The following is a 14,044-nucleotide window of genomic DNA, read 5'->3' on the forward strand; positions in this document are numbered from 1 at the left end:
AATGTACTACAAATATTATACAAATTTAATAATTAACACACTAGTAATTTTGATTTTTTTTATGTTTTGTTTAAACATAATAAAAAAAAGTAAAAAACCTATAATAGTGAGCTAGAAAACAGAATCGGGTTGGCAACCCCGAGCCTATGTTTGTTAATAAATCCTAAAATTAATTAATTAATAAATTGACGTTAGCTGATAAATTAAGTGTTTAGTATAATAATAATAATAATAATAATAATGTAGAGTAGATCCACTTATTTCCATTTTCTTTGTCCCATTTATAAAAAAAATCCAACTGGTGGAGCAAAACTCTCTTGCAGATAGATCCTCTTTTGCTCTCTGCATTGGACTGAAAATGGCTGTTTCTTCTCACTCTCAGCGAGAATGCCCTGAGCTCCGGTAAGAAGAAGGATCACGGCGATCGAATAATATACAAGGAAGGTGAAGAAGATGTTTAAGTCAGGGAGATGGAGGAGCGAGAAGAACAAGATCAAAATCGTCTTCAAGCTTCAGTTTCATGCCACTCTGGTAAATTCTTTTTTTCTCCAGAACATAAATTGTCTGCGAAAATGAATTTTGAAAAAGTAAAAATAGTGAATCTGACAACCTGATTTGACCAATATGAACAGTGAAATTTAGTTTTATTTTTTTGGACTTTGGATCTTTGATTGTTGTTGTCAGGTGAGTGAGTTGAAGGGAGAAGGATTAACAATCTCTCTTGTTCCCGGAGATGTTGGGAAGCCCACCGGGAAGACAGAGAAGGCGGTGGTGCTCGACGGTTACTGCCGGTGGGAGTCTCCGGTGTACGAGACGGTGAAGTTTGTTCAGGATGTCAAGACAGGGAAAGTCAATCAAAGAATCTATCATTTTATTCTTTCAACCACGGTGAGGAGTGACGACAATACTTTATATTTTTCATTTAAGTTTGTGTGTTCTTCTTAGCTTTTATTTTGTTGTTGTTGCCAGGGATCTACTAAGTCTGGTTTGGTGGGAGAGACTTCCATTGATTTTTCTGATTACGTTGATGCAATTAAGACTTGCAACGTCTCTCTTCCTCTCCAGAATTCAATTTCAAAAGCATTGTTGCACGTTAGCTCTCTCTCTCTCTTTCTCTTTCTTGCATTAATGTTTGTCATGAGACACTTAGGATTTGTAAAAAAGCTCACAAGATTTTTGCTACTTTATATTTTGAAAGATATTTAATTTGATTCTTTGAACTGGGGTTTGTTTGTTCATTTTTAGGTATCAATACAAAAGCAGCTACAAAATGTGGATCTGCAAAGGTACACCAAACTTCTTGCAACTCTTTTCTTAAGAGTGATCTTATTTGGAGTCTCTGATTTTTTGTCTGTGTGCTTTTACAGAGTGGTGAAAAGCTCAAGGAGTCTAGATTTAAACTCCCAGTTGAGCACTGAAGCAGACGAAAGCCTTAAATGTGATTCACTAGAGGTATTTTCCGTATTCTTTTATTTCTCAACCCATTGGTGCATCATTAATTTCTATTTGTGCCTGCTCTTTTATAGGAAGGACCATTTGGTAAAGCTTCCCGGATCGCTGAACTAAGGCGTCGAGCTTCCATTGAATCAGACAGTACGCTGTCAAGCTTTGACAGTGTCTCCGAAGTAGATACACTGGGGGAACTTGGAAGCAGAGGAGATCTCATTCAGCAAAACCAACCAACTATTATGCATCATCACCATTCGGTTACAAATGTGTATCATGAAGAGCCTCATGTATCAGAATCCGAGTGGTCAGGCAGCTCTGATCAAGGAATCAGCACTGACGACTCAATGAATAGTTCTTCGAGTGATACCATTCCACCGAGAGATAAAACAAGGACTACTTCCTCGGGTGATGACGTAGATAAGCTTAAAGCCGAGCTCGTTGCTTTGGCAAGGCGAGCTGATTTTTCAGAACTAGAGCTGCAGAGCCTAAGGAAACAGATTGTTAAAGAGACCAAAAGAAGTCAGGATCTCCTCAGAGAAGTGACTTGCCTGAAGCAGGAGAGAGATTCAAAAGTCAGGAACAAGTTGCAGTGTGAAGGAAAGGACACGCAAGTTCTTCTAGAAGAACTGGATTACGAGAAGGATCTGAACTCCAGTCTACGGATACAACTACAGAAGACACAAGAGTCAAACACGGAGTTGATCCTTGCCGTGCAAGATCTAGAAGCAATGTTGGGACAAAGACGTAAAAGAGCAGCTGAAGAGCCAAGGAGAAGGTCCTGCACAAGTGAGACAGATGAAGACGAGGATCAAAAGGCGTTGGACGAGATTGTGAAGGGACACATGGACGCGAAAGAAGCACACGTCTTGGAGCGGAGGATCACTGACCTTTACAACGAGATAGAGATCCATAAACGAGACAAAGACGACCTTGAGATACAGGTGGAGCAGCTTGCTCTCGATTACGAGATACTTAAGCAGGAGAACCACGATATCTCGTACAAGCTAGAGCAAAGTCAAGTGCATGAACAGCTGAAGATGCAGTATGAATGTTCGCCTTCTATTGTAAACGTGAACGAGCTTGAGAGTCAAATAGAGGGGCTAGAAGCTAAGCTCAAGAAGCAGTCGGAGGATTTCTCCAAGTCTTTGAGCCGTATTAAAGAACTTGAAACTCAGATGGAAGATGAACTAGAGAAACAGGCTCTGGTCTTTGAGGCGGATATTGAAGCTGTCACGAGGGCTAAAGTGGAGCAAGAGAAGAGAGCTATCGAAGCGGAAGAAGCCTTGAGGAAGTCGAGGTGGAAAAACGCTAGCGTAGCCGGGAAGATACAAGATGAGTTCAAGAGAATCTCTGAGCAGATGTCTAACACGTTGGCAGCGAATGAGAAGATGACTAAGAAAGCAATGGTAGAAACTCGTGACCTTCGCGTACAGAAGCGTCATCTGGAAGAGCTTCTCATGAGCGCTAAGGATGAACTCAGAGCGAATAAGGTAGAGTATGAAGCAAAGCTCGACGAGATGGAGAGAATGTTGGAAGGACTTGTGGAGAAATCCAAAAATCTAGAGAGTGAGAAGAGGAAACAAGAAGATGTCAATGCAGATTTAACACAGGTGATCACGAGGCTTGAGGATGAGATTGAGATCTTGAGAGTTGAATTGAAAGGAACGAAAGATGAGCTATCAAGCACAATTGCAGAGATGAAGAAAGAATCAGAGTCTTTGGCAGAGGAGTTGCAGCGTATCAAAGATGAAAAAGAAGCAGTCGTTACGCTTTTAGAATCAGAACTAGAAACTGCAAGAGGGGAATGTGGTGATCTACAGCATTCTTTATCAAAGAATGAATCAGAGATCGAGAAGCACAGAAGCAACAAGGAAAGAATAATACTGCTCGAGGTATGCGTTTAACACTAGAACAGTCATTACTTGCTGAATATTTTGATGTTAATACCAAAAAATATTGTGATCCAGGAACACATCAAACTAAAGGAGAATGCTGTAGAAGCCTCTTCGAAGATGTTTATCGAAAAGGAAAAGGAATTGAATAGCCGAATCGAAGAATTGGAGACTGAACTCAACAAACGAAGTCTGAATAGCCTAGAGGTAAAGAGAACTAACCTTTTAAAAAGAATTAAAATTGCATTCCAAATACCTTCAAAACAACATAACATAACTCTCTGGTTTTGTAAACAGACTGGTGAATCTCTGCAAGGTCCAGAAGCAGGTATTGCTTTGCAGAACAGAGAAGTACTGTCATCGAACAAGAGGTATGTTCATGAACCAATACAAACAGAAAAAACTACCGATCATTTCTGATGTTTCTATTTTCTTTACAGTGACATCCTTGAAGATTTGGTAAATGAAGTAGCATTATTAAAAGAGCAAAATGGAGAGATGGAGATGGAGTTGAAGGAGATGCAAGAGAGGTATTCAGAGATAAGTGTAAGATTTGCAGAAGTTGAAGGTGAGAGACAACGACTTGTCATGACTGTACGTAATCTTAAGAATGCCAAGAGGAGTTAGAAAAAGAAAATCAGTACTCTCAGTCTCAGGACCTGAAAGTATTACAAGGTTGTACAAAATTTATCTTCATTTCAATACATATAAAATATATTTTTTTCTGGTTTGATTTTAATATAGTTTTTCCTATTATAATTTTTTTGTCTGAGAGAAAGAAAAGTGAGTTTTGACTACTTTTGGGTGTATTTATATAAAGACAACGAGTTGTATAATATTCAAAATGTATTCCCAGTTCCAATCCAAAAGACGAATGTTTCGGCTCTATATGAAGTGACAATAAATACTTTAAGAGAGCCAGCAAGTAGTATTTCCATACTTGGACAAGGATGTTCGTCTCTTTTAAATCATTACCAAACAACCCAACACCTTTTATTAACCCTTGGCGACTCAAATATTGTAAGCAAATTTATCTTATTCACTACACTTTCATCTTTAAAATCAGAGTATGCTCACTAATGTAATTGTTACAACACAACAATAATCAATTCAAAACCCATAAAAATAATCAATGGATATTATTCTAGTCTACAACAAATGAACAAGAAATAAGTAAGCAGCTTTGCGTGATGGAGCTTCTAAATTTAGTTTTAGGTTTACCTCTTCTTTTAAAGCAAAGTCGGATACTTAGCGTCAAGAAACTCTCTGAGACTCTTAGCAACTTTCTGACCACCCATGATTTCTGCTAATTCCTCCACAGGCAAAGACGCCAGCTCAGACAAACTCTTGCATTTCTCCATTATCGATCTGTAGTTAGCGTCTGAAACTCCAGGAAGCCTTCTCAGAAACTCTACTGCTGATGTGTTATAGTTCTCGGCTCTGTTCGCATAATGAGTCAATTTCCATTTTTTTACTAAATGTAAATCGAAAAATGTTCTTTCCGCAGGTTTAAAGGAGAGTTTTACGTTGTTACCTGATGTCATTTTCTATGATACCCTCTTCGGAAGGCACACCAACTCTTATTGCTCGGCTTTCATCAGGCTCGTCTTGGTTTGATTTTAAGGTGGTGAAGATCTCTGCAGTCGCATGTAGACTTCGAGACCACAGTATCCGTAACCGAGGAAAATGCAGAACCAGCAATGATAGTTTTGATATGATGTTATATGGTGTCACATCATCTGATATATCACTAGCAGACTGCAAGCAAACATGAAAAACAAAGAACAAAAATTGTATTCTTTAAGAACTGATCCAAACTCAATGAAAAACAGATCAAACCATGTCATATATAACCAAAAAAAAAGGAAACATGAGAGAGACATCAAAACATGAAGATAGGAATGTGAGAGGGTTAACCTGAAAGGAGAAGCTTTTGTCTTGAGAGAACTCGATGAGAAGAACGGGTATTCTGTAATACCTTGACATCATTTCGACTTGGTGGAATAAACGACCTGATGTGAAGCTCTGGAAAAGATCTTGAATGCTCTTTCTCTCCACGCATATTGAAGGAGATAGGATATAGTCGCCGACCTCTAGTGTAACAGGTATTATCTTCATGCCTTTCTGGTGAAGGACATTTGGTAGGCTGCTCATGAACTCCCTCATGTCAACTATTACCTGTGTTTCTTTTTCAATTTCCTTTCTTCCACCTGCTTTACGGGTTAATGAGTTTTGAGTACTTGAAGCTGGATAATCTGTAGATGAGTTCGACCCCATGCAAAGCCCATCCTGATTCCAAGTCATTAGCAAACAGCGGATGAGAAGAAAGCAGGATAATGGAAACAAGAACACAACGTAAACCCCGGTTTTGGAGTTTCATCTACTTCGTCTGATATATAAACTGAATCATTGAGATTTGAGATATAAACCTGATCAACGGGAATCATCATCGAAGACTTCTGCCTAATCAATGATTCAAACGCTCCATTTTCCCGGTGGATGCTTGCTTCGAACTTCTGCACTTCTGTGGACTCATCATAGAAAAGAAAATAAACTTTCAGATTTTTCAGAGGGTTCTCTGCTTTGTACACCTCAATTTCTCTGACGAAACTCATGTCAGGGTGGTAGACAATGATCACAGACGGTTTCAAGACATCTAGTATAGGCTGATCGCTTTCTAAGGCATAGAAATGCACAGGCGGTAGCTTCTTAGCACCGTCAGGGTGGGCATCACTGGCTTCTCGAGGTCCTGATGTGCTCGCTTCACTAACCTTTTCTTCATTTTCTGAGCCTGTTACTATTTCAGGTTCACTGTTCTTCTTTTTCTTACTGCAACTTCTTATGGGTCTCCGAAGACTTGATGACTCCTTCTTAGCCTTTCCTTTGGTACTGGAAGCCTTATCAACTTGAGCCTCTGGATTATTATTATCTCCCGAAGCAGTTGTCTTCCCTAGCTTACGAATAGAGGATGCAGCAGCCATAAGAGCCTCGTGCTCTTGTCTGCAAACACTACTACCCTCCGAGCTCTGTATTGTAGTCACAGGAACTACGCCATCAAGAATCCCGAAACCCTTGGGAGTCTTTTGTTTCTTCTTTTGAGGTGTCTGCACATTGCGGATCTCAATTTTGCTCAGCAGGTACATTTCCCACTCTTCCCGCATTACCTACACAAGTATAACGCAAACAAAGACAACGGATTTCTCTTAAGTAAGGACAGTATCCTTCTCAATGCATGACATAAAATTAAACGAACTCTAGTTATCTAACTATGATTTGTCTTAAGTAAGGACAGTATCCTTCTCAATGGATGACATAAAATTAAACGAACTCTAGTTATCTGACTATACTTTCTGTGGATTGTTTGTGATGCAATCTTCAAGCTGCATGCAGGAACGTTCATCTTTGCAAGCCACAAGAACCATTCCATAGTTGTCACTGTTGTCTTCCTCAGAAAGAGTCTGTTTTTCTCTTTCTTCTTGTGTCTCTAATAAAATCTCCTGCATTAAACATGGACACGCCATTAAGTAGTGTGGCAGCCAAATCAAAGAAACAAATATTGTCACTAGCTGACCCAAATTCCATCATCAAATCAATCCTAAAAGAGAAACGGCATCAAAACTGAAACTCACTCAGACACTCACACGTAAGACTTTCCATTTGGGTGCCTCTTCCAGAACTTCTTCAATAACAACGCCAGTATCCCCACTCGTAGCCATTGCACCACCAACTGATTAAGAGGTCCATTTATTATTAGCAAAATAATTATAAAACTACATACAACATGAGAGAGAGTCACCATTTACTATTACCTGCTTCTACAGAGGCACTATCACCCTTAAACTTTCTCTTTTTACCACTTGTATTCTTAACATGTTCTTTCGACTTAACCTCACTTGCCTTGATGAGACGATACACTCGTTTCTTCGCAAAATCAAATATCTTATAGCTGGACTCTGCAAATAACCAAACAGATCGATAGCTCTCCGCCACCCTGAGCGTATCCAAAAACTTCAGAAAACTCACAGCATCATACCTACACAGAAACACAACAACAAAAAAAACGCCGTCAGAAACTGCACAACACCCAAATTGAAGTAAAAGAGAAGTACTTTATCACCTAACAAGATAATCAAGCAACTTCCTCAAAGTCTTCAAATCAGAAACAAGCTGTTTAGTTCTTTTCCCAAGAGTATGCCAAATGGGATCAAGCTGCCTCCTCACAATCTCATCAAAGGACTTAAACAAACCACTCTCCACAGTCAAATCATCCACATCCACCTTATTCGTCTTCCTCATCTCCTTGAGACAAGCGTCCATGACTTCAATAATCGCCTTCTGTATCCCCACCATGTAACTCGACATCGATACTCTTATATCCACAACCTCAGGCGGCTCCCTCTCCAGCTCCTGAGACACATCCAACTGAAACCTAGGCCACAGATGGAGCCTCCGGAGGAAGAGAGCGCGCATGGTGCGCTCCGTCTTGGCGAAGCCGGAGACCATGGCCTGCGGTCTATCGGAGAAGGCGCGCACGTAGGCGGAGGCATTTAGGGTTTTGACGATCCGGACGATGAAGGCTTCGGTGGAGGTCTCGGAGAGGGAGTGAGCGTTGAGGATGAAGATTCCGGCGAGGGAGGAGACCGGGATGCGCTGGGTGAGGAGATCGACGATTAGGATCCGCGGCGTGATGAAGAAAGGGTTGCCGGAGGAGTAGAGGGAGTGGCGATGGTTCGCAGGGAGGTCGGAGGTGATCTCCGCCGGGGGAGGAGATGAGAGGGAGGAGAGTTGGTGGAGGATTCTGGATTTGAGGGATTGAGAGGCGGGAGAGAGGAGGAGAAGTAAGGTTCCTTGGGAGGGTGAGTGAAGGATGAGGAGGGAAGCGATTAACTTAGCGAGGGAGAGACCGGAAGAGAGGATTACTAGTCCGCCGTTAGAGTCTTCGAGAAGGTCTGATATGATCTGCTGATGAAATTTCAGCGCCATTGAAGAAGAAGAACGACGCAAGTCGGAGATAACGACTTTTGACGACGATAAAAAACCTCTTTATAGTTTATACGATAGAGAACGTTCAAACTTCACAACGACGTCGTTTAGTAACTCAAGTATCAAAATTCCTAGACCGGATCATTATTCACCAGGTATAAAAGATTTTCGGGAAAATTATTTTTTTTAGACCAAAGAAATGATAACCATGTCTCATTAGAGCATAATTAAGGCGGAGTCCCTTGAGAGATTTTTAGGTGTGGATCTCGCAAAAAAGTTAAAATTCAGTCTCAAAAACTACGAAATAAAGGATTTTTATTTATTCTTTAAAAGAAGCGACGCCAAAGGCGATTCTAAAGAAAACTTCCGCCACTCTAGTTTTCACCGGGAATATCCGTGACCGGCGGCTTCGGCCGTCGGAGTTTCCTGTTTTTTCTTTACAGTTAGGGCTAGTCTAGAAATCAAACCAAATCATGTTGATTTGGACATCAAGTATTTCGATTTGGAAAAAACCAAATTGCGTTTTGTTGGCGTCTCACCGCTTGCGATCATCCGGATCTCTTCACCGGCAAACAATCCTCAAGATTTGGCTGAGAAGATTAAAGGGCTTTGGTCGAGTGTTTGGCGTGTCTCTCTTCTCCCAATGGGAGTGTTATTCTCCGGTGTTGGAATTCCTATTTTTATGGAGTGACAATATCGATGGCCTTCCCTTGTACATGTTGCAAGATGGTATAATCCTTCAAGGATCTCGACTTGTGTACACAAGGAATCGACATAAAAAACCGCCATGGCCAGGGGATTTCAAGAGATGGATGCGTGTTATACACTCAGAATTGAAGATATGGTATGTACACGGTGACTTATACTTTTGGGGTTTCATGTTTGGACTTGTAAGACGACAAGTGCCATTCATATTGTTTATGCCAATCACATTCTTTCAAGATTCTGTGGTGTTGATTGTTACGGTGAAAAAGGTCAAAGTTTGTTGTCAAGCAATGAGTTCACTATCGGATACAAGGGTCTTACTTTTCTCTGAGGAATTGATGGAAACAATTTCTTTATCTGAGAATAAAATACAGAGGAATGGAGGGGAAAGACTAGGAACAAGAAGTCTGAAGATATTTCTGCAACAAAACGAATCAAAGATATTGCTTTATTGGTCTCAAAGCAAAAGAATTTCAATGTTATAGACAGTTACAAAAGAACATGTTATCTCCTGCAGCGGGAGTGTTTGGGACGGATTGCGATGTAACAGATGGATCGCATCCAATGATCTATTCAGAGAAAAGTGTTTACTCACAATAGTTGAGAGCCACAAGAAAGATCATACAAGACCAAGAACAAAATGGAGGAAAACTAGCGAGTCAGCCTATCCTACAAATGTGTTAGGAAGCATCGTGTTAACGTTGTCTCTGTTTAAAATTCTTAATAACAACATGTTTGTTGTAATCTATGTTTCATGTTATCAGTTACATTGATTTGATATCAATAAAGTAAAGATGTTATAAAAAAAAAAAGATCGATCTTAGGAGGAGTTTTTGCACTGTTCACGGGCAACACCGACACGTGACAGTCCGCAATTGGTTCGTTTTTTTTTTTTTCAGACAGAAAAAAAAACAAAAAAATAATAATTAAGAAACTGATGCGATAATCGTGCTCTTAGACTAATCTTATATATTTTATATCTCATGCTAATTATTTTCAAAATGACAATAACATCCTTAAAATATCAATTTTAAACTCGTAATTACAATTAGTAAATAATTATAATATATTTAATATTATAATAAAATATATTATTATAATTAAAATAACTAATAAAAATTAATAAAATATATTATAATATATTTAGATATATTTTAATTTTATTTTCGATTTTTCCATATATGGAAATTGAACATTTCAAAATATTTTATTTCCATATTTTTGGAACTGATTATCCATATCCATAGAATATGTATTCTATTATAGTTAGAATACAATAAACATGTTTGAACTCGGTTTCTACAGGTTTTAGATTTACAGTAATGTGTAGATTCTGATTTCTACATGTTTTTGATTTATAGTAATGTATATTCCAAATATTTTTAATCTGAAATTATGATTTAAACATTTTTAGAGCTGGTAGTTACTATAAGTATTTCATCGGTAGTTACTATTTTTTAAATTTTGTTTTTTGTAAAATTATTTATTTGATTTATTTTCGAAAATACTAAAAGGCATTAGAATCAAAAGTGGTACGAAATATGAATTAGCCTAATAGGACATACAGTAGAATCTCTATAAATTAATAGTGTTGGTACTTTGGAATTTTATTATTTTATAGAGATATTAATTTATAGAGATATAGTGAAGTTTAACAAATTTCCAAATATTCTTTTTATTTGAATAAGAAGTTTTAATGTAAATGTATATTCTTCTATGTTTTCCTTTTATTTAAAATTGTCTTCTTTTTTTTACATTTACATATTTTCATGTTTTACATAATGTTCATATTTTCTCATTTAAATTTTCTTTTTGTTGCTTTAAGAGAATTATTATATATACCATTTTATATGTCACGTAAATTGACAAGCATCAAACAAAAAATCACTTTTATTTTTCTTTGCTAAGCTTTCAACAATGTCTTCTCATTTTAAAAATATTCCAAAATCAACAATGACAGATAAAATACGCAGAGAACTATGCGAGTATAAAAAATATCATACTTCATGTACTAAAAAAGATCGGCAATTGTGATGTTGTGATACTTTTGGAAACAGTTACACGTAAGGAAGCAATTGTCGCCTCCAAAACTCTTTACAATTTTTGGATGCAGTTCGAGAAGACAACATCAGAAATTCTTGATGTAATAAGAAAAATCAGAGACGAGCTCTAAAAAGATTTTTATTTTAAGAAGAAATAGAGAACAATAGTCTCATATTTTAGTAGACTATCTTAGATATATGCATAAGTTCTTATATAGTATTTATTAATTTATGATATTTTTGGGACCAAAAATTTACATGAAAGTTTTAAATTTTATTAATTATAGAAATTATTAATTTATCGAATATTAATTTATAGAGGTTCTACACTTCTACTGTATTTATTTTTTTTTGGCTTAAAAAACAATTTTCCCAAGATTTTTTTTCTTTTTTCTCATTTTTCCCAACAAAGCAAAAAGAGAACATATATTTATTTTGAGAGACTTCTTGAATTACAAGGGTACAAAAGAATACATATGAAAGAAATCAATCTATAATTGTATGCACTTACCTAAATGAGTCTACATACACTACTCTAAAAAAAAGTCCTCACCGTATGTATAAACAATCTCACAGCTTCATCAAATCCTTGCTGCTTCACTAATTAGTTACGTGTATGAAACTCCCATCTTTATAGGAGCCTATGTTAGGCATCTCCTTGGAACCAGAATCAAAGATACAAATGTGACATTATCAGGCTGTATCATCATCCTACACATATAGGCAACAGGTTCTTATGAAAGTTGCATCATAGTTAGAAACTGTAACTGTGTGAGTAGAAGAAGCAATCCCTCATCAATACTATGATCAGTTCACATTTCCACCTAATTTTGTAGAACCCCATCTTCTTTCATTTTCCTAAACAACACATGTGCTTCAAGCTTAAAACCTTCCCTAAACAACCCTGATATCATTGTACTGTACGTTACAACGTTAGGCTTCATCCCTTTGGAAGGGAGGCTACAAAACAAATCAACAGCATCTCTGAGTTTACCAGCTTTGCACATCCCTTGAATGATGATAGTATACGTAATAATATTAACATCAATCTCTCTCTTTTGTATATCCTCGAATATCAACAACGCTTTACCTAGCTTCCCGTTCAAACACAGTCCATGTAACAAAACGTTGTAGGTCCTAATATTGGGAGATACCCCACGAGAAACCATCTGACTAAAAAACTCTTGTGCAGCCTTATGTCTCCCCACTTGACAGAAACCTTGGATGAGAGCCGTGTAAGTGACGGTGTTACCAAGTAAACCTCTCTGAGTCATCTCGTAGAAGAGTTTCATCCCGTACTCAACCTTTCTCGATTTGCAGAACCCGTTGATGAGAGATGTATAAGCCACTACATCTGGAAAGCAGCCCTTGTCCTCCATTGAGTAAAACATTTCCTTGGCCTCGTCGACGCGGCCTTCCATGCATAATCCATTGATCAACGAGGTGTAAGTGAAAACATCAGGAGCTACAGAGACTCGAATCATCTCGCTGTAGACCTCTCTAGCCTCCAGAAGCTTCCCCTTTTTCACAAACCCGTCGATCAACGCATTGAAAGTGACTACATCAGGGTTGATCCTCCTTCTCATCATATCGTTAAGTAAACTAACGGCGTCACTCAACCTACCGGAGTTACAAAGACCGTTCACGAGAGACGTGTAAGTAACGGCGTCAGCTTTAATCTCCATTTGGTTAAACAAGCTCATCGCGTTATCCACAAGTCCGTTTCTGCAGAGACTCTCGATGAGCGTGGTGTACATCACAACGTCAGGTTCGATTCCCATCTGATTAACGATATACATCGCATCCTCGGGTCTATTCCCATTGACGAGAGATGTGAACGTGACGATGTCGGGGCTAAACCCGAGTTTCATCATCTTCCCGAGAAACGACGAAGCGAGATGAGGCTGAGAGGATCGGGAGAAGCAGTTCATGACGAGGTTGCAAGTGTAGAGATCGTGCGGAATCCCTAACGTCTCCAGATGGTTGCAGAGAGCGATGACGACGTCGAATCTCTTAGATTTGGAGATAGCGGTGAGTAGCTTGGTGAAATCGACGGTGGAAGGAAGGGGGCGGGACTCGACCATGCGAGTGAAGAGATCCAGAGCTTCGTTGAAGGGAAGACTGTTTCTCAGAATCGCTCGGTAATCGCAGAAAGCACGAAACCAGAGAGAGAGGCTCAAAAGGCGGTTAAAGGAAAGGGTGGTTCCTTTCTCCAAACGATGTCGATGAAGATGAAGATGAAGAAGCCTTGTCGCCATTAAACGCAACCAAATCGATTTGATTGATCCTCCTCAGAATCCTCGGTGGACCTTCGATTCTCGCTCCGTTGGGAGAAAGTTTTAAAACCCGGCATTTTACCAGGGCCCGACCCGAAACCGAAAGATTTTGGTTCGGATAGTAACTGAACCAATCTTTTTATCCTCTGGGCGTTTAATCCGGATGCCGGTTCGGTTCGATTTCGGTTCGAATTTTTAGTTTTTAATTTATAAAAAATAACTACCATATTAAAATAATATCAAATTTAGTTTGATTCGGTTTATATATCATCGGTTTTCAGTTTATTCGGTTTTATACCCAAATACCATAAATATATTTATCTTTTATAACATTTTGTCTATAATAACATTCTGTTTTAAAAGTATTTATCTTTGATAATTTATTAAATTTTATTTTATATAATCTTTTATATACTAAATCACAAGTCACTTGAGCAATCACATTCTGACACATGTTATTATTTTAAATTTTTTTAACAAAATTTTTAAAATAAAAAGTCATATCACGTTCTTTTTATTAAAAAAATTGAAGGGAACTGCAAAAATTATTTTCCTATTTTTTCTGTAACTTCCGGTCTACCACAATCAAACCACACGTTCTAAAATTCAGTAACTTCTAATATCAACTGTATCATCTATGTATCTTCTATATAACATTCAATCAACTGTTTTTTTCTTCTATATTTTTCTCACGTTT

General features: G+C 38.1%; 3 protein-coding genes across 3 annotated transcripts; 1 reads left to right on the plus strand and 2 right to left on the minus strand.

Annotated features, from left to right (window-relative positions):
• Positions 1 to 216: 216 nt before the first annotated feature.
• Positions 217 to 4,227, plus strand: LOC103864058 (putative leucine-rich repeat-containing protein DDB_G0290503). The gene is made up of 9 exons (XM_009141823.2): positions 217 to 531; positions 685 to 888; positions 970 to 1,092; positions 1,246 to 1,286; positions 1,368 to 1,452; positions 1,527 to 3,341; positions 3,417 to 3,548; positions 3,639 to 3,712; positions 3,782 to 4,227. The coding sequence occupies exons 1-9, from the start codon at positions 454 to 456 to the stop codon at positions 3,966 to 3,968; spliced, it is 2,739 nt and encodes a 912-aa protein (XP_009140071.1). The 5' UTR covers positions 217 to 453; the 3' UTR covers positions 3,969 to 4,227.
• Positions 4,228 to 4,357: 130 nt separating this feature from the next.
• Positions 4,358 to 9,667, minus strand: LOC103864059 (DNA repair endonuclease UVH1). Its single transcript, XM_009141824.3, has 8 exons — positions 7,459 to 9,667; positions 7,151 to 7,374; positions 6,983 to 7,068; positions 6,689 to 6,838; positions 5,771 to 6,505; positions 5,259 to 5,630; positions 4,876 to 5,099; positions 4,358 to 4,781 (listed from the first exon to the last, which is right to left on the minus strand). Exons 1-8 carry the CDS (start codon positions 8,322 to 8,324, stop codon positions 4,571 to 4,573), a joined length of 2,868 nt encoding a protein of 955 aa, XP_009140072.1. The 5' UTR covers positions 8,325 to 9,667; the 3' UTR covers positions 4,358 to 4,570.
• A 1,116-nt stretch (positions 9,668 to 10,783) lies between these two features.
• Positions 10,784 to 13,912, minus strand: LOC103864061 (pentatricopeptide repeat-containing protein At5g41170, mitochondrial). The gene has a single exon (XM_009141825.3). The coding sequence runs from the start codon at positions 13,327 to 13,329 to the stop codon at positions 11,896 to 11,898; it is 1,434 nt and encodes a 477-aa protein (XP_009140073.1). The 5' UTR covers positions 13,330 to 13,912; the 3' UTR covers positions 10,784 to 11,895.
• Positions 13,913 to 14,044: the final 132 nt, after the last annotated feature.

The sequence above is a fragment of the Brassica rapa genome, chromosome A04, assembly GCF_000309985.2.
Source record: "Brassica rapa cultivar Chiifu-401-42 chromosome A04, CAAS_Brap_v3.01, whole genome shotgun sequence".
In the NCBI taxonomy this organism is placed as follows: Eukaryota; Viridiplantae; Streptophyta; class Magnoliopsida; order Brassicales; family Brassicaceae; genus Brassica; species Brassica rapa.

Coding starts and splice junctions, on each gene's coding strand:
- LOC103864058 (XM_009141823.2), top strand. CDS start 454: ATGTTTAAGTCAGGGAGATGGAGGAGCGAGAAGAACAAGATCAAAATC. Junction 1,453..1,526: donor TTAAATGTGATTCACTAGAG/GTATTTTCCGTA, acceptor GCTCTTTTATAG/GAAGGACCATTTGGTAAAGC. Junction 3,713..3,781: donor GTACTGTCATCGAACAAGAG/GTATGTTCATGA, acceptor TTTTCTTTACAG/TGACATCCTTGAAGATTTGG.
- LOC103864059 (XM_009141824.3), bottom strand. CDS start 8,324: ATGGCGCTGAAATTTCATCAGCAGATCATATCAGACCTTCTCGAAGAC. Junction 7,069..7,150: donor TAGTGCCTCTGTAGAAGCAG/GTAATAGTAAAT, acceptor CCTCTTAATCAG/TTGGTGGTGCAATGGCTACG. Junction 4,782..4,875: donor ATCATAGAAAATGACATCAG/GTAACAACGTAA, acceptor TTATGCGAACAG/AGCCGAGAACTATAACACAT.
- LOC103864061 (XM_009141825.3), bottom strand. CDS start 13,329: ATGGCGACAAGGCTTCTTCATCTTCATCTTCATCGACATCGTTTGGAG.